The sequence below is a fragment of the Pseudophryne corroboree genome, chromosome 8 (genome assembly GCF_028390025.1).
Source record: "Pseudophryne corroboree isolate aPseCor3 chromosome 8, aPseCor3.hap2, whole genome shotgun sequence".
NCBI classification, from domain to species: Eukaryota; Metazoa; Chordata; class Amphibia; order Anura; family Myobatrachidae; genus Pseudophryne; species Pseudophryne corroboree.
In genome coordinates this window covers 450,688,992-450,708,342 of record NC_086451.1, presented here as the reverse complement: position 1 = coordinate 450,708,342, position 19,351 = coordinate 450,688,992, and the positions used below count along the sequence as shown (strand labels likewise).

Below are 19,351 nucleotides of genomic sequence, written 5' to 3'. Positions count from 1 at the left end.
CCGTCAGCCAATAGTCCTCCAGAGTATAGTCTTCACGGCAGGAGACATTTTACCGTAGCTGATTTACTATTGATTCCACGTATTGTTGTCCTCAACAAAATGGCCGCCACAATGCTTTGTACAGTACAACCCGGTTACCAGCTGTTGACAGTGAAAGGAGTAATGCAGAGCTGATGTACGGGCACTGTGTTTATATGCAGAGATTTTACTAACGTGTGAGGTTTATTTTCTTATAAGTGATGTTGGCCATAGCAACCAATTAGATTCTACTTATCATTCATCTAGCGCCTTCTAGAAGATAATAGCTGTAATCTGGTTGCTTTGGGAAACAACTCCACTTCTAAAAAAACCTCACACTTTAGTAAATTTATCCCTACATGTCTGGACATGTTGCTGCAGCAGCTACAAAATGGAGACAGGAATAAGGCACAATGGGGCTAATTCAGACCTGATTGGTGCTGCGCGTGTTCGCACAGCAGCAATCAGGCCTGCAGTGCGTCGGCGCATGGCAGACAGCGGACGGCTGTCATAGCCCTGCGATCGCCTCTGCCTGATTGAGAGGCAGAGGCGGTCACTGGGCGGGACGGTGGTGTTTAGCCGCCGTTTAAGGGGCACGGGCTGCGTTGGCCAGACCCGTGGGGGGGGGGGGGGGGGGGGTTAGCTGCGCTGGCAGGGAGCTGCTCATCCAGTACAAAAGAATCACCGCTGTGCAATGCTTCTGTACTTGTGGGGGGGCGGCCCTGACATACGGGGTGGACTAGCCCTGTGCTGGGCGTCCCCCGTCCCCCCCCCCATGTCAGGGAAGCTGATCGTAGATGTGCTAAATTTATCACATCTACGATCAGGTCTGAATCACCCAACTAGCTGTAGCATAGGTCCATTTACGAGAGCCATTCAAGTTGCTGACTGCCGAAATCCCAGTGATCAGGATACCGATGCCGGAATCCCGCCACCCGGAGAAATACTGGTGGCCGTAATTCTGACCACAGCCCAGAATCCCCACTCGGGTGGTGGTCCACGCCACCACCCAAGGGGGAATATTACCCTGTGGCGAGCTAAGGTCAGCACCGGGCCCAAAGTGTGGTGCGCACTGCGAGCCCGTGAGGGGACACGCTGCGTTCGCCGCCGATATTCCGGCTGTCAAGATCCCAGTGTCAGTCTCCTGTCCGCTGGGATATCATACTCCGCTATATCTCTATGCATCCCTGTCACAGACACAGCAGAGGAGCATGCAGCCCTGGCGTAGAGACACAGCAGAGGAGCATGCAGCCCTGGCGTAGAGACACAGCAGAGGAGCACACAGCCCTGGCGTAGAGACACAGCAGAGGAGCATGCAGCCCTGGCGTAGAGACACAGCAGAGGAGCATGCAGCCCTGGCGTAGAGACACAGCAGAGGAGCATGCAGCCCTGGCGTAGAGACACAGCAAGAGGAGCACACAGCCCTGGCGTAGAGACACAGCAGAGGAGCACGCAGCCCTGGTGTAGAGACACAGCAGAGGAGCACGCAGCCCTGGTGTAGAGACAAAGCAGAGGAGCATGCAGCCCTGGCGTAGAGACAAAGCAGAGGAGCATGCAGCCCTGGCGTAGAGACACAGCAAGAGGAGCACGCAGCCCTGGCGTAGAGACACACAGCAGAGGAACATGCAGCCCTGGTGTAGAGACAAAGCAGAGGAGCACGCAGCCCTGGCGTAGAGACAAAGCAGAGGAGCATGCATCCCTGTCATAGAGACACAGCAGAGGAGCATGCAGCCCTGGCGTAGAGACAAAGCAAGAGGAGCATGCAGCCCTGGCGTAGAGACACAGCAAGAGGGGCACACAGCCCTGGCGTAGAGACACAGCAGAGGAGCATGCAGCCCTGGCGTAGAGACACAGCAAGAGGAGCACACAGCCCTGGCGTAGAGACACAGCAAGAGGAGCACACAGCCCTGGCGTAGAGACAAAGCAGAGGAGCATGCAGCCCTGGCGTAGAGACACAGCAAGAGGAGCACGCAGCCCTGGCGTAGAGACAAAGCAGAGGAGCATGCAGCCCTGGCGTAGAGACACAGCAAGAGGAGCATGCAGCCCTGGCGTAGAGACACAGCAAGAGGAGCATGCAGCCCTGGCGTAGAGACAAAGCAGAGGAGCATGCAGCCCTGGCGTAGAGACACAGCAAGAGGAGCACACAGCCCTGGCGTAGAGACAAAGCAGAGGAGCATGCAGCCCTGGCGTAGAGACACAGCAAGAGGAGCATGCAGCCCTGGCGTAGAGACACAGCAAGAGGAGCATGCAGCCCTGGCGTAGAGACACAGCAAGAGGAGCATGCAGCGCTGGCGTAGAGACACAGCAAGAGGAGAATGCAGCCCTGGCGTAGAGACACAGCAAGAGGAGCATGCAGCCCTGGCGTAGAGACACAGCAGAGGAGCATGCAGCCCTGGCGTAGAGGCAAAGTAGAGGAGCACGCAGCCCTGGCGTAGACACAGCAAGAGGAGCACGCAGCCCTGGCGTAGAGACACAGCAAGAGGAGCACACAGCCCTGGCGTAGAGACAAAGTAGAGGAGCATGCAGCCCTGGCGTATAGACAAAGCAGAGGAGCACGCAGCCCTGGCGTAGAGACACAGCAAGAGGAGCACACAGCCCTGGCGTAGAGACACAGCAAGAGGAGCACACAGCCCTGGCGTAGAGACACAGCAAGAGGAGCACACAGCCCTGGCGTAGAGACAAAGTAGAGGAGCACACAGCCCTGGCGTAGAGACACAGCAAGAGGAGCACACAGCCCTGGCGTAGAGACAAAGTAGAGGAGCACACAGCCCTGGCGTAGAGACACAGCAAGAGGAGCACACAGCCCTGGCGTAGAGACAAAGTAGAGGAGCACACAGCCCTGGCGTAGAGACACAGCAAGAGGAGCACACAGTCCTGGCGTAGAGACAAAGTAGAGGAGCACACAGCCCTGGCGTAGAGACAAAGTAGAGGAGCACACAGCCCTGGCGTAGAGACAAAGTAGAGGAGCACACAGCCCTGGCGTAGAGACAAAGTAGAGAAGCACACAGCCCTGGCGTAGAGACACAGCAGAGGAACATGCAGCCCTGGCATAGAGACAGCAGAGGAGCATGCAGCCGTGGCATAGAGACACAGCAAAGAAGCATGCAGCCCTGGCATACAGACACAGTAAAGGAGCACGCAGCCCTGGCGTAGAGACACAGCAGAGGAGCACGCAGTCCTCCTGTAGAGACACAGCAGAGGAGCAGTCCTCCTGTAGAGACACAGCAGAGGTGCACAGTCGTGCTGTAGAGATGCAGCAGAGGAGCATGCAGCCATGATGCAGAGACACAGCAGAGGAGCACGCAGCCCTGGCGTAGAGACACAGCAGAGGAGCACACAGTTCTAGCATAGAGAAACAACAGAGTAGCACGCAGCCCTCCTGCAATCTAACACTTCTTCAATACACTATGGCACTTATGGTTTGTTTTATATATATGTAACACTTTCACATAATTTTCCTTTACTTCTCACATCACACATGCAGCTGCTCCTACCTCTTTAACCCTTTATTTGTATGACTCTTGCGGTGCCCTGGGGTTGTATAACTGTGTGGCTCTGGGGTGTCCTGCCCCCTGTACCTGAACCCCTATAGTGTTAGGGACATACCCAATGAGAGGCTACCTTGATGCGGTGGGTAAGCTCATAGCCCTGGCCAGGATTATGCTAAATGCCTTTGGTTATTACAGGTTGAGCTAGTATGAGACAATGCACCTGCACTCTTTTTTCCCCCTTATATAGCTGTAGCATAGGTCCATTTACGGGAGGCATTCAAGCTGTGGGGATCCCGGTGGTCAGGATACCAACGCCGGAATCCCGACAACCGGAGAAATACCGGCAGTCGGAATCCCGACCATCGTCCAGAATCTTCGTTCGCCACCACCCAAGGGGGAATATTACCCTGTGGTGACCTAAGGTCTGCACTGGGCCCAAAGCGTGGCGAGCACGCTTTGGGCCCAGCCCTGGTGTAGAGACACAGCAGAGGAGCAGTCCTCCTGTAGAGACACAGCAGAGGAGCACGCAGCCGTGATGTAGACACAGCAGAGGAGCACGCAGCCCTGGCGTAGAGACGCAGCAGAGGAGCACGCAGCCCTGGCGTAGAGACGCAGCAGAGGAGCACGCAGCCCTGGCGTAGAGACGCAGCAGAAGAGCACGCAGCCCTGCCGTAGAGACACAGCAGAGGAGCACGCAGCCGTGATGTAGAGATACAGCAGAGGAGCACGCAGCCCTGGCGTAGAGACACAGTAGAGGAGCACACAGTCCTGACAGAGACACAGCAGAGTAGCATGCAGCCCTCCTGTAGAGACACAGCAGGAGCATGCAGTCCTGATGTAGAGACACAGTAAAGGAGCACACAGCCCTGATGTAGAGACACAGCAGAGAATGCAGCCCTGATGTAGAGACACAGCAATATAGAGACACAGCAGAAGAGCACGCACCTCTGGTGTAGAGATACAGCAGAGTAGCATGCAGTCCTGATGTAGAGAGACAGCAGAGGAGCACGCAGCCCTGGCATAGAGACGCAGCAGAGGAGCACGCAGCCCTGGCGTAGAGACATAGCAGAGGAGCACACAGCCCAAACGTAGAGACACAGCAGAGGAGCAGTCCTCCTGTAGAGACACAGCAGTGGAGCACACAGTCGTGATGTAGAGATACAGCAGAGGAGCACGCAGCCGTGATGTAGAGACACAGCAGAGGAGCACGCAGCCCTGGCGTAGAGACACAGCAGAGGAGCACACAGTCCTGGCGTAGAGACACAGCAGAGGAGCACGCAGCCCTCCTGTAGGGACACAGCAGAGGAGCCTTGGCGTAGAGATAGTGGAGAAGCACGCAGCCCCGGCATAGGGACACAGCAGAGGAGCACGCAGCCCTCCTGTAGGGACACAACAAAGGAGCACGCAGCCCTCCTGTAGGGACACAGCAGAGGAGCACGCAGCCTTGGCATAGAGATAGTGGAGAAGCACGCAGCCCTGGCGTAGCGACACAGAGAACACAGTCCACCTGCAGAGAAACAACAGAGGAGCACGCAGCCCTGGCGTAGAGACACAGCAGAGGAGCACGCAGCCCTCCTGTAGGGACACAGCAGAGGAGCCTTGGCGTAGAGATAGTGGAGAAGCACGCAGCCCTGGCGTAGGGACACAGCAGAGGAGCACGCAGCCCTCCTGTAGGGACACAACAAAGGAGCACGCAGCCCTCCTGTAGGGACACAGCAAAGGAGCACGCAGCCCTCCTGTAGGGACACAGCAGAGGAGCACGCAGCCTTGGCATAGAGATAGTGGAGAAGCACGCAGCCCTGGCGTAGCGACACAGAGGAGAACACAGTCCACCTGCAGAGAAACAACAGAGGAGCATGCAGCCCTGGCGTAGAGACACAGCAGAGGAGCACACAGCCCAAACGTAGAGACACAGCAGAGGAGCAGTCCTCCTGTAGAGATACAGCAGTGGAGCACACAGTCGTGATGTAGAGATACAGCAGAGGAGCACGCAGCCGTGATGTAGAGACACAGCAGAGGAGCACGCAGCCCTGGCGTAGAGACACAGCAGAGGAGCACACAGTCCTGGCATAGAGACACAGCAGAGGAGCACGCAGCCCTCCTGTAGGGACACAGCAGAAGAGCCTTGGCGTAGAGATAGTGGAGAAGCACGCAGCCCTGGCGTAGGGACACAGCAGAGGAGCACGCAGCCCTCCTGTAGGGATACAGCAGAGGAGCACGCAGCCCTCCTGTAGGGATACAGCAGAGGAGCACGCAGCCCTCCTGTAGGGATACAGCAGAGGAGCACGCAGCCTTGGCGTAGAGATAGCGAAGAAGCACGCAGCCCTGGCGTAGTGACACAGAGGAGCACGCAGTCCTCACGTAGCTACAGCATAGTGGCACATACAGCAAATCAATGAAACAGAGAAAAACGTACTTGACATTTTATTTTTGTAAAACGGATTACAGGACACTACACTATATTTAAAAGCATAGAGCAAAAAAAGGGAACACTTTATCTATGATACCGAGCGATCATTTACAAATGTAGAAAAAGCATATGTACAGCCCATTTTCTGATACCCATATGCTATGTAACTGCCCAGCACACGCATAACCTCAAACCCAAACGCCTCACTTACCTGGCCCAGCTGGACAGATAAACATTGTGCCTGGAAAAATAAAAATAAAATACCATCTCATCTGCATATGTTGGTTGTTAGACCACCACCTTCGTTTGTTTTATAAAGCTAGACTGAGAAGTTTGTGAACACGACTGCCACAAAAAAACTTGTACCAAAAAGTTAAGGGGTCTATTTAATAAAAAAGGTGGCGATTTTCAACCAATTCACAAAATCTCACCAAGATTCTTAGCTACCTCTGCCATACCGGCCCGGAGTACGGTTACATTACCGCTTTGCATGCATGACCCAGGTAGCCCGATAACGCATGCACAGTGGAATGAAAATCCCGGCGCTGGGCTTTTAATTCCATTTAAAAAGAGAAAGGAATAAAAATCAAACGGTTAAGGGGTTTGAAAACAATTGCTGAATGATAAAAGTTTTTCAAAATAAACCCTTTTTCATCAGTTTTCTTTTACTATTATCTTGTTAACGGATACTTACACCGCTGCAACCCGTTAAATAAGCTCTTACCGCTGGCGTTAGCACTGGTATCGACAGCGGAAACTCCGTGATACTGTACAACACCCTTTATCCTGGATAGGGCATTTTTGTTTTTTAAAAAATAGACCCCTAACACCTCCATGCTTGTATATAAAAATATGTGTGCTATTGTGTCCATCCTGCATTCTATAAGGAAGTCCCCAGCCTGTCGTTCACACACAGAACCCTTAGCTCTTCTCTCCATCTGCAGAAATGCATGCGCTGGTGCATAAAACAGGCTCACGACGAAGCATGACATCATAAGGAAGGAAGTAACTGGTTACAAGGTGTCCCTCACTATTTCTCACCTCCCCTATCCGCCCCCAGTGTCCCTTTTCACAGGACGTCATAGAACATGTACTTTTTTGGAAATTGAGCTCATCTATTTAAAAAAACCAAACAAAAACAAAAAAACACACCCTGACTATATTAGCGATATTATGCTAATAGGAAAAAAAAACTACAAAAAAACAAGTTTAAATTCTGCCTCATTATAATTCACATTTGTAGAAATTATGTTCGCCAGTAAATTACAATAAAGCGTTTTTTAACAAACAAAAAAACATTTCAGGCTGTCAACTTGGAAACGCACAACTTTAAAAACAAATCACGGCACATCAAAATGTACATAATATTACACTGTCCCACTACTACAAAATGCCGTCTTGTGGACAAGCCGTTGTCTTCTAAATTCGCACCGCTGTGTGTTCTGGTCACCAAAGGATTTCCTGGAAGAGGAGAGGTCATTTAGAACTGCAATAAACGGCCGAAGCAAAAAAAAAAAAAGAGATAAAGAAAAAATTTCTCTCATGGAGCAAGCGCTCCTTTCCTGTGTGGCTACCTCCAGCACAATTTTTCAAACTGGAAGGATTGGGGGGCGTGAAGGGGGAGGAGCCAGCTGTGCATAATTTTTTTTATTATATAGTGCTACCTCCGGTCTGCATCCCTTCACACCCCAGCTGTCTAAGAATTCTCCAGTGTCCCCTAGTGGATGAAAGAGAAATAGTGCACAATAAATAATTTTGACTAGAGCTGAAGGCTCCCACTAAAGCAGGGGTGGGGAACCTCAGGCCCGGGGGCCGTATAAGGCCCGCAAAGCCACTTGATCCGGCCCTCCCAGGCTCACCTAACCTCAGCAGCAGCCGTAGGCAAGAGCTCACTCCTGAGCTCCGGATTCCGGCTCTAGCAGTGTGCGTGTGTGCCTGTGCGATGCTATGGGAGAGATGTCATGATGTCTCTCCCATAGTTCTGAGGAGCGGGCAGCCAGGCAGAGGGCAAAAGTCTGGAAGCAGGAGCGTGGCTGGTGAGTACTGTGTTTTTTCTCTTTCTTTTAATGTGTGTGTGTAAGCGGCGCTTCTAGGGGTCATATCTAATGGGGGCAGGCCAATTTTTAAGTTGATAATTTTTGTATGGCCCCCGAAGGATTTTTTATAAATATCCAAATGGCCCTTGGTAGAAAAAAGGTTCCCCGCCCCTGCACTAGAGGGATAGTAGCCATGCATTGAGGCTTTTCCTAACATACCTGACGTTGTTAGGACAGTGGTAACAGGACTGTGCCACTCATGCGGTCCCATAATAATGGGCGCGGATTCAGAATTGGAACTTACTTGACCTTTGAATTAATTTTGTGTTCATACACTAAGCTAAGTGGGTGCAACAATATTTGGAACACCGGGCCTAATTCAGCAGCGATCGCAGTCTGAATCCCTATGTGGAGTGCGTGCGCGAACCCCGGAAGCCCAGTGAGATGCTAAAAGCATCTCAGGGCTGCGATCATCTCTGCCTGATTGACAGGCAGAGGTGGTCGCGGGGCGGGAGGGGGCGTGCCAATGGCGTTAGAACGTTGTTTTTGTCGGGGCGCGGTCCGGACAACGGAGGCATGTCCAGACCGTTGCGGGGGTGGGCCGCAGCGGCTGCATGACGTCACACATAGCCGCTGCGACCCAGGACGCGGTGAGTAGCGGCCTTCCAGCGCGCAGGAGCTGCGCTGGCAGGGAGCTACTCAGCGGGTGCAAAAGCATCATATTAACGGACTGCGCAATAAGAAAAGCAATTACCAGTTCTTTCAAGGTTTTATCTGGCCGCCAGTGGTTTATTCATCATCAACATCATCATCGTCGTCATCATCATCGTCGTCATAATCTTCTTCATCTTGTGCATCGGTTATAGAACTCTCCAGCTGCAATAAAGACAATCCCAGCAGAACTTTATTCCTAACTCTTCGTCAACAACTTCATATGCACTTACAATGTTTTTATGGATGGAGGATTCTCCCCAGGGCGACATGAGCACTATGGTGCCATCCAAATCCCTATCAATAATCAGGGTACATTCAAGGACAGCAATTTTATGTATTAAAACTTACTGCAAAGTCTCCTGCCTAGAAAATAAGAACAATAAGACGCTTAATCATAACAGCCATATCAAACATCCTTGTATCCGGGACACCCTGCATCTCCCCCAGGTCCCGGGTACCAATACTTTGCTCTGCTGGACTTGCAATACTTACCCAGGATTTTTAAAGAGGCAATCTGTTACACCGTAGAACCAACCTAGTTTTTGCAGTGTAAATAATTGCCGCTTTAAAAATACGGGCAAACTTGCAGGTGATTAAGTTTCACCCCACATCTGACCTTGATTATAGACTTGAAATGGAGCAGGATCTTGGCTCGCCACCCAGTGCGGATGCCTGGCTGTGTATCAGCAAGAGTACATCCCAAGCCTCTATAGCCACGCTTATTAAAGAAACTGCACATAAGGCATAGTACCATTGGTGCTAAATCACCTGATGGTTAAATAAAAGGTTCCCAACAACTGACCTGTGCTGCTGGGGGAAGGGTGGTCATAGAAGAACCACATTTGGTGGACCTGCCTCAAGATGACCTTCTATTGGCAGAAGATCCATACATTTCTTAACCCCCTAAAACAAGCCACCAATGCTCAAAGGCTGCTAATTAAACTCCTTTAGGGGGAGATGTATCAACCTTTGAGAGAGATAAAAAGCTACATATGTACCAAGACTTGGAGAGTGATAAAGTGGAGAGAGACAAAGTACCAGCCAATTAGCCTTTAACCATCATGTAAAAATGACAGAAGCGGATTGGTTGGTATTTTATCTCCTTCCAATCTTTGAAACATCTGCCCCTTACTATCCTACTGTAGACTTCCTGTATATAACTGAGCGACAAGGCAGGCAGCCTCACCACAGCTAGGAAAGGCTGATGGTTCCTTGCTGTACAATACAAAGGGAAATATCTTCAGTTATAAGGTCTGAGGACATTTCCATATAGATCTGGCAGGCTGCTACCAGTAATGTACTTATACAGGACTTGTCCTTTAATCTCTTGGGAGGAAATTGATCTAATCTAAAGAGTACAGGAGGGGGCGTTACCCGTGGCAACCAATTAGATTCAAGCTATCCTTTATCAAGCACATAGGTTCTCGACTTCAACTAAGCATGTTTTTTCCACAGGTCATGTTTTCATGATTTTTGTCTGTGGAATCAGGTGGGATAATTACCGAGCCAGCCAAATAGATTAAGTCACCAGTGCATGATTAATGACATCCAAAAAACATGGCCCGCTGGTGGTACTTGGGGACTGTGGTTTAGAACCACTGATCTAGTACATTCTACTCTATAAAATGATTGCAGAATCCAATTGGTTGCTACGAGCAATTTCTCCACTTGTCGCCTTTAGAAAGTTTGCTACGTCTCCCCCTGGGTCTCTTACCTCCATGCTCGATACCGCTACGAAGCTCCCAGTGCTCTTTGGTCTCCCTCTAGGGCGCTTTGAGGAAATGGGCATAATAACAACATCGTCGAAGATAATCTTCTTCGGGCGCCCCCTCTTTTTCTCTTCGTGGATCCCCGCTAAAAGAGCTAACTGAAAGAGAATGCAAGGGTAACATGTGAGAAGTCGCCGTGGGCAACACAAACATTTATCTTCCCACCCGAGTTCATAAATGCTGGTAAGGGTACAAATTATCCACAGTGAACACCAGTTACAAGCACATCGGGTACGGACCAGCTCTGCACACATTACGGGGAAGATGCATCAAGCCTTATATAGTGTAATGGATAAACAATAGCTAGAAACGGATTGGTTACTATGGGCAACTTCTCCTCTTGTGTTCTGTAGGAGGTTTGATAAATCTCCCCCTTAGTCCCAGGATTGTCCTTACACACTGCATAAAACTACATACCACACTTGCTACACTCTATACCCCCCATATGCACCCTCTCTTACTCTCTTCACTACATCCACCTCTCCCTGTTGCTATGGTATCGGAGACATGGTGTTGACTGGTAAATACAAATATAGAGATTTTTTGTTTACTTACCGTAAAATCTCTTTCTCTGAGTCCATCTGGGGGACGCTGCGCAGTTACTTGTGGGTTAGAGGTGTGTGGTAGTGGAGTTTGGCACAGAACCTATCAAACAAACTGCCTCCTCCCCCCTCTAACTCCTCCCATCTCCTTCCTGCTCAGCCATCAATTCAGTTAACGTTTAGCCAAGCCAAAGGCGATAGACCAGAACAAAAAAACAACCAAATAAACCAGACAAACCTACGGGAGGGATCGCAGCGTCCCCCAGATGGACTCAGGGAAAGAGATTTTACGGTAAGTAAACAAAAATCCGTATTTCTCTGTCATCCATCTGGGGGACGCTGCGCCGTTACTTGTGGGATTTCCCAAAGCAAGCTAATGAGAGGAGGGAGACGTTGACGGCATAGCCGTCTGTAAAATACGACGTCCAACAGAAGCAGTCTCTAAACCAAAAGTATGAAAACTGTAAAACTTTGTGAAAGTATGGACTGACGACCAGGTCGCCGCCCTGCACAGCTGCTCAATAGATGCACCACCGCGAACAGCCCAAGAGGCTCCAACAGCTCTAGTCGAATGAGCTCTAATTGAGTCAGGAACCGAAACATTTGAAGACACGTATGCCTGTCTGATGGCCGAAGTTACCCAACGGGCCACAGTGTTCTTGGAAGCAGGCCAACCTCGTTTGGGAGCATCAATCAATACCAACAAGGTATCCGTACGACGGAAAGATTCCGTGCCAGACAAATAAATACGTAAGGCCCGAACAACATCCAAGAGGGCCAAATGGGAGTTCTCCCCGGAAGAAGACAACGGAGCAAATGCTGGAAGGACAATGTCCTGATTTAAATGGAAGGCCGAAACAACCTTTGGAAGGAAAGAAGGCTTAGTCCGCAGAACCACCTGGTTATCATGAAAAACTAACAAGGGTGGCCTGCAAGAAAGAGCTGCCAACTCAGACACTCGTCTAGCTGAGGCAATAGCCAAAAGAAAAACAACTTTCAGTGTTAGATAACGTAGTTCTACAGATTCCAAAGGCTCAAATGGAGATTTTTGAAGGGCCGTAAGGACCAAGTTTAAATCCCAGGGAGGAACCGGAAGAACAAAAGGTTGTTGAATCCGAAGTACTCCCTGAAGGAATGTCTGAACCTCCGGAATGATCGCTAGTTTCTTTTGAAAAAGAACCGACAAGGCCGAAACCTGACCCTTTAGTGAAGAAAGCTTCAGACCCTTATCGAGACCCTCCTGAAGGAAAGATAGTAGGCAAGGAAGTTTAAACAAATGCGGAGTCAAGCCCCGCTTTTCGCACCAAGCAATGTAAATACGCCATACCCTATGGTAAATGCCAGAAGTCACCGGTTTCCTAGCCTGAATCATCGTCTGTACAACAGAACGAGAAAGACCTTTAGCTCTTAAAATGTTGGATTCAAGAACCAAGCCGTCAAAGCCAGCCGACTTAAATCTGGGTGGCGACAAGGTCCTTGAAGAAGATCTGGTCGCAGGGGGAGACGAAAGGGGTTCCCGACGACCATGCTGCGAAGTGGAGTGTACCACTGTCGGCGCGGCCAATCTGGAGCCACCAGAATTATTGCGAGACCTTCTCGCCGAATGCGTTGAAGTAGACGTGGAATCAGTGGAATTGGCGGAAACACGTAACCCAGTTGAAACTGCCACGGGGCTGTTAGAGCATCGATCAGAAATGCTTGAGGATCCTGAGTCCGCGAGCCGTAGTGAGGAAGCTTCTTGTTAAGACGAGACGCCATTAGGTCTACGTCAGGCATTCCCCAGCGGGCCACTAGAGAGAGAGAAACACTTCCTGGTGAAGTTCCCATTCTCCTGGATGAATCGTGTGACGACTCAAAAAATCAGCTTCCCAGTTCTCGACTCCTGGAATGTGAATTGCGGATATTACCGGAACCCAACGTTCTGCCCACGTGAGAATCTGAGCGACTTCTCTCATGGCGGACCAACTTCGAGTTCCTCCCTGTTTGTTGATGTAAGCCACTGCTGTGGCATTGTCGGACTGCACACGAACTGGATGACCCTGTACCATGGTTTGAATCTGAAGGAGTGCATACCGGATTGCCCTCAACTCCAGAATGTTGATCTGTAATTTCGACTCCTGACTGTTCCAGCACCCTTGGAAGTGATGAGTCTGGAACACTGCTCCCCAACCGCTGAGGCTTGCGTCCGTGGTGACCATCATCCAAGACCAAATCGTGAACGGCGCTCCTTTTCTTAAATTGTGACTGTGAAGCCACCAGTGAAGTGACTGACGAGTCTTTACCGACAAGCGGATCAACTGCAATTCGAGACGTGGTTCCGTCCGAGTCCAACAGCTGAGAATCTGAGCCTGAAGAGGTCGGGCATGAAATCTGGCGTATGGGACTGCCTCGAAGGAAGACACCATCTTGCCTAACACCTGCATGCATCTGAGGACCGACACTACCGGTAAGTGCAACAAGGTCCGGATTCTGGACTGCAGATCCTGAATCTTGTCCGAAGGAAGAAACACCTTCTGGCTGCTGGTGTCGAATATAAGTCCCAGAAAAATCATTTTCTGGGAAGGGAGTAAAGACGACTTTGGATAGTTTATTATCCATCTGAATGACTGCAGAGTCTCTATCGTTAGACGCAGGTTCTGATAGAGGATCGCCTCTGACGGGGCCTTGACCAACAGATCGTCCAAGTATGGAGTGATGTTGGCCCCCTGACAACGGAGAACCGCTACTACATGACCCATGACTTTTGTAAACACCCGAGGAGCCGTGGAGAGACCAAAGGGAATAGCCTGAAACTGAAAATGCCATGGTCCGACTGCAAATCTCAGAAGAGATTGATGACCTATCCAAATAGGGACATGTAGGTAGGCGTCTTTTATGTCTATTGAAGCCAAATATTCCCCTGGCTCCATGGCGGCGATAATTGAGTGAGTGGATTCCATTTTGAATTTTTGGGTTGAGAGATACGGGTTGAGGGCTTTGAGATTCAGAATGGGTTGAAACGAACCGTCCGGTTTGTCCACGAGAAAAAGACCCGAGTAAAAACCCCGACCCCTCTGTTGAGAGGGAACCGGAAGGATTACTCCATTTTGTAAGAGGGTTGCTGTTGCCTGAAGAAGAGCTTGACGTCTGGAGGGATCGTCTGGGAGAGGGGTGACGAACAGACGGTATGGAACGGTTTCTTCGAGATCCAACATATATCCTATGGATATTACTCCCATTACCCACCGATCTGGTTTCGACAGGAGCCACACTTCCCTGAACTGAAGTAACCGAGCCCCTAACCTTCATCGATCCCTCCGGAAGACTTGAAACGTCATGCATCAGGCTTGTCGGCAGGCTTACTGGCAGGTCTGCGAGTAGCCTGAGATCCTCTACCTCTGAATGACCCTCTTCGTGGAAATCTGGAGAAAGCACAAAAGGAATGGAAACTACCTCTGCCCTGCGTACGAAAGGACCGAAACCTCGTAGGTTTCGGTTTTTAGAAAGGGGCTCTTTCCACCTGTAGTATCTGAAATAATCTTCTTTAACTCCGACCCAAAAAGAAACTTCCCTTCAAAGGGAACTGCCGTCAAGGTCTGCTTTGAGTCCGAATCAGCATTCCAAACCCTAAGCCAAAGAGACCGTCTTGCTGACACTGTCAAGGCAGAAACACGGGACTGTAGCGCAACAGAATCTAACAAGGCTTCACCCACATAAGTAAGAGCCTCCGAGATCTGTTTTGCTAATTGAATGGCTTCCGACGGATCGTCCGATTGCATTCCAGATACGACCTGTGCTAGCCATTCATCCACGGCCTTAAAGGACCCAGGCTCCCGCAATAATTGGACGTAGAAAGACACCTGATAAAGAAAAATAGGATTTTGGTACTTACCAGGTAAATCCTTTTCTTTGAATCCATAGGGGGCACTGGAGTACTCTTGGGATATGGACGGGCGTAGCCGAACAAAGGCACTGAATATTTAAATTTAGGACTCTCCCCCTCCTCCATATCCCCGAGTACCTCAGTGTACTCTCTCAGTGTTTTTTACTGAGCGAACAGGAACGATATAGAGAGGTTGACAATGGAGAATACCTATAACATAACGGACAACAACAATGTTGACCCATAACCTTACTGTCAACTAAACAGTTGACACCATAACCGATAGAACTTTATAATTTGAACCAATCGGTGAAAATGTGTTAACATAAGCTCCTCTGAGCTTAATATCAATCAAGTAAAACTTGTTACCCTAAGCTCCCTTGAGCTTAAAACAACCCAGGTAAAACTGCTCTGGGTGGGCGTCCAGTGCCCCCTATGGATTCAAAGAAAAGGATTTACCTGGTAAGTACCAAAATCCTATTTTCTTTATCATCCACTAGGGGTCACTGGAGTACTCTTGGGACGTACCAAAGCTTCCCTCGTGGGCGGGAGAGCTGTTTGATACTTGTAACAGTAGGCAGCCCAAAGCTAGATGCTGATGGCGCCACCATTCATAACGTGTAAACGTGCACAAACGTGGTGCACTAAAGGCTATGTAGCCGCGTCGTAGACGCTCCACGACCCGCTGGGTCTGACATTCCCACAGAACCTGTGGGATGAGCTATTACTGACGTAGGCGATTGTAACTTAGCCTTAAAGTAAGCCTGACTTGTAGTCATTATTATTATCCAACTGGATAATGTCTGCTGAGAAACTGGCTAACCCCAGTTGGCAGTATCATAGAGAACAAACAACGTATTCATATCACGTACTGTAGACGTTCGGGACATATATAAACGCGTAATGCGTGTACCACATTCAGAATTCTAGAATGTGCTGTCCACACAGGAACCACTATTGGTATATTGATGTGAAGGATACGAAAGCGGAATTCGTCCGAAACTCTGCTTTGTCATGAGAAAACTCAAATACGGTGGCTTGGAATACAAGGCACCCCAATTATGAAACCAAAACCCTTGCCGAAGCCAAGGCTAGAAGAAAAATGTTTTCCAAAGTGAGAAACTTAATTCCCATTTGTTGTAAGGGTTCAAAATATGAAAACTGTAAGACATCTGAACCCAACCTCAAGTCGTCTGGCGCTGTAGGTGGGATAAATAGAGTCTGAACTTTGATGACACCTTGTAGAAAGATGTGTACAGACGCAAATAGAGGCAAACGTCTTTGAAAATAAGTTTACCACACAGATACCTGCACTCTTAGTGCAGATCAACACAGTTTTCCATCCCACCCCGTTTAACAGAATACGGGTAACCTGAAGGATGATGTTGGAAACCTCCGAGGTTTACAAGCTATGTAAGCACACGAAATTTTGTAATAATGAGCTGCCTTAAGCGGCTTACTAACTTGTAACAGGGTTGGTATAACCGATACTGTAATGCTCTATTTCTTAAGAGGGTGGTCTGAACCCTCACCCCGTCAACCGCAGCTGCGGTACATAGGTAATAGGTACATAGGTAACTATGGGTAAAAGAACGTTCCCTGATGTAACAGGTTGGACGTATTATGAGCGGGCCAAGATCGTGTGCAAGTATTCCTTGGAAATTCGAGAAGCAAACTTCTCCGAAACCCATGAGATACCACCAGTATGACTGTGACGAACTGTTTTATGATCCGTTTTGGCAACGGAGAGAGCAGCGTGGCGGAGCCAGATACACGATGCTGAATGACCACATGAATGTGAGAGACTCCACCGCCACTGCCCTTGTGATCTGTTGTTTTGTACACATACTGAGCTTTTGTAATTGTGGCGAGATGCCATCATGTATACTTGAGGGTAACCCCCTTCTGTGGACTCACATATGAAACACCTCTGGATTTAATGTCCAGTTTTCAGGATCCAAATTCTGACGGTTGTGATCATCTGTCTAACAGATGTCCACTCACTGAATGATCTCTTGACATTTTCACATAATGGTGTTCTGAGCCATTGAGGATTTGAGTTACCTGCCGCATTGCCATGCGGATTCTTGGTTCTCCCTGGTTGTTGTGTATGCAACTGCCGTTGCCTTGTCTGACTGCCCCTGGTTAGACTGAAAACGAATCATGTATTGCATTGTAAAATGCACGGAGTTCTAGGACATTTATCGACAGCAATCTGTCGTGATCCGTTTTAGAACCTTTGTCGCTGATTTTAACTACAAATCCTGACCCTCTGCGACTCTCGTCCAGAGTATATGCACCCTTGTACCTCTGTGGGAAACGCGAGTGAAGGGTGGCGAACTAAATTGAACACACATCTTTATTCTTAATAGGTGAATACACCAATGTACCGCTAGTGTGCGTGTTTTGCACTAATTACTAGATGTACATTTGTTCTTGCTGGTGTAGTAGGTAAAATTATAATCTTACCTAGGAATTGACATCATTTAGTGTCGAACTTGATCTGCTACCGCAGTATACCTTAGTAGCACAAGTTAGAGGAACTTTGTTGAGACAAAATTCTTATGAGCAAATCATCTAAGATAGAGAAACTCTGTTGAGACAGAGTTTTTATGTGAGATGAGCTATCATCCCAACATCACTTTGGTAAATACCCGAGTCGATAAGCAACGGTAGACCTGAAATGGTTAATGGTTGTGGCGATTTGCAAACGCTAGAACCTGTGATGAACAAACCGGAATGGGTAAGTACGCATTGTGAAGATTAAATGCAATTATGCAATTTTGTGGCTCCAATAAGCAAATACTAACCGCAAAAATTCCATTTCCTAACTGTAGTAAGTGACTTGCTGATTGATATTGCGACGGAGCTGTTTGGTTTTGCTCAAACAGAGGGGAATAAGTAACTCTGACTCTGTTGGAGTACTACTGCCTGGTTTATAAACCAGCAAAGACTAAATGGCAACCTGCCAAACCGTTCGACAGAGGCAGTTTTGTCCTTTAAGCTGTAAATAGCTGAGACATTCATGAGTTGAAGTCATGAAACCTCGCAAATGTAACATGTAAAGACGCGCTTCCCCAATTGTAAAAGAGGTCATCAAACCACTGGCTTGCTGACTGTAACGTCCTGTCGTTACAAGGCGTGACTGTTTCTTATAAAGGGATAAAACGCCGTTACAAGTATACTGTATGCGGTAATGGCTGAATATCATAAAGGGATAAATATATCAAATTTAGGAGCAAACAAGCTCTGGCCTTGTCGCGCTTAACTAGCGACAATGAAAGTAACCGGCGTTAGCAGAAGCTTTACAGATATACTCTGCAGCTTCTTTTAACCGTGATCGTCATTGTTTCATACATAAATTCTAGTGACCCAAATGTATCCTGGGTTTTTATAATGTTTGACAGAAACGCATCTAGCAATGGCGGATCGCGTCCTTTTGGAAACGATTATGTATGGTTGTCAAAAACCCCGCACTATCTGAGTGCTGGACTAATGTACCCTTCTCACTCGTAGTTATCGGTGTGAGATTTGACATAGAATCGTGCATTAATATTATAAGACCAGTGAAATAAACACTCTGGTACCCAAAGGGAAATTGGCCCTTTGGAAAGACTGTCTTTTGTTAGAGCTGGCGGAGTCATTCCGAGACTCCGATGTTACCGCTCTTTTAATTTGAATTGCCAATGTTAACATAGGATTCTGTAAAATTAATTTTAGTCTGCACTAGAGCCTTACTCGCTATGTAGACAGACACCATAATATGCAACAGACAGACACTTGCACGACTTTGTGTCATATATATATATATATATGTTATTGCTGAACAGCATATTCATATGAAACTCATGCTTGTTTCTCTCTACGGAAATCTTTAGTAAAAAAAACGAAAGATTTATTCGATATGAAGAGAAACCAAAGTATTCTTTATGTGAAAAGCAGTTAACATGGGCATATGAAACTCGAACCAAATTCCTACTAACTCCCCTGCGCCTCTGGTGGCTTAGAGATGTAGGGCAGGAATGTTCTAGAATTATGTAGAAATACAGATTACATGGCGGGCAGGAATGTTCTAGAATTATGTAGAAATACAGATTACATGGCTAACTTATGTGAAACCTGAACCAAAAAATTCCCACTAACACCCCTGCGCCTCCTTGTGGAGTAGAGGTGTATGGCCGGAATGTTCTGGAATTATAAGCTGGAAAAACAGCAATGATTAAAATGGCCCTAATGCCATGCTTTCACAGAAAATCACAGTACAGATTACCTGCTGCAGTGTTAATATAGGCTTAATAGCCTATTATACAGTTAATATAGGCTTAATAGCCTATTATACAGTGATAACACAGGTCTAGGATACAGTAAAATACCTGCATTTAGTTAGCCTTCCATTAATATGAACACTGCCTGCAGCCTTATATTGCAGCCTTAACAGAAAATACCAGGAAACATGGTTAAAAAATGCAATATGTTATGACATTGATAGCCTATTCCTTACTGTTTAAA

At 48.4% G+C, this 19,351-nt stretch overlaps 1 protein-coding gene and 1 pseudogene across 2 annotated transcripts in view; both read right to left on the bottom strand.

The window, feature by feature from the left end:
* Positions 1-5,920: 5,920 nt before the first annotated feature.
* The window catches only part of LOC134949579 (uncharacterized), a 38,762-nt gene continuing 25,331 nt past the window's right edge, over positions 5,921-19,351 (bottom strand). For both annotated transcript variants that reach the window (XM_063938239.1, XM_063938240.1), the window contains exons 7-9: positions 10,384-10,536; positions 8,710-8,831; positions 5,921-7,380 (exon numbers count right to left, since the gene is read on the bottom strand). In XM_063938239.1, the coding sequence (XP_063794309.1) occupies positions 8,745-8,831; positions 10,384-10,536 (240 nt within the window). In that variant the 3' untranslated portion in view covers positions 5,921-7,380; positions 8,710-8,744. The remainder of the gene's footprint in view (positions 7,381-8,709; positions 8,832-10,383; positions 10,537-19,351) is intronic.
* Positions 18,657-18,766, bottom strand: LOC134953796 (U5 spliceosomal RNA; annotated as a pseudogene).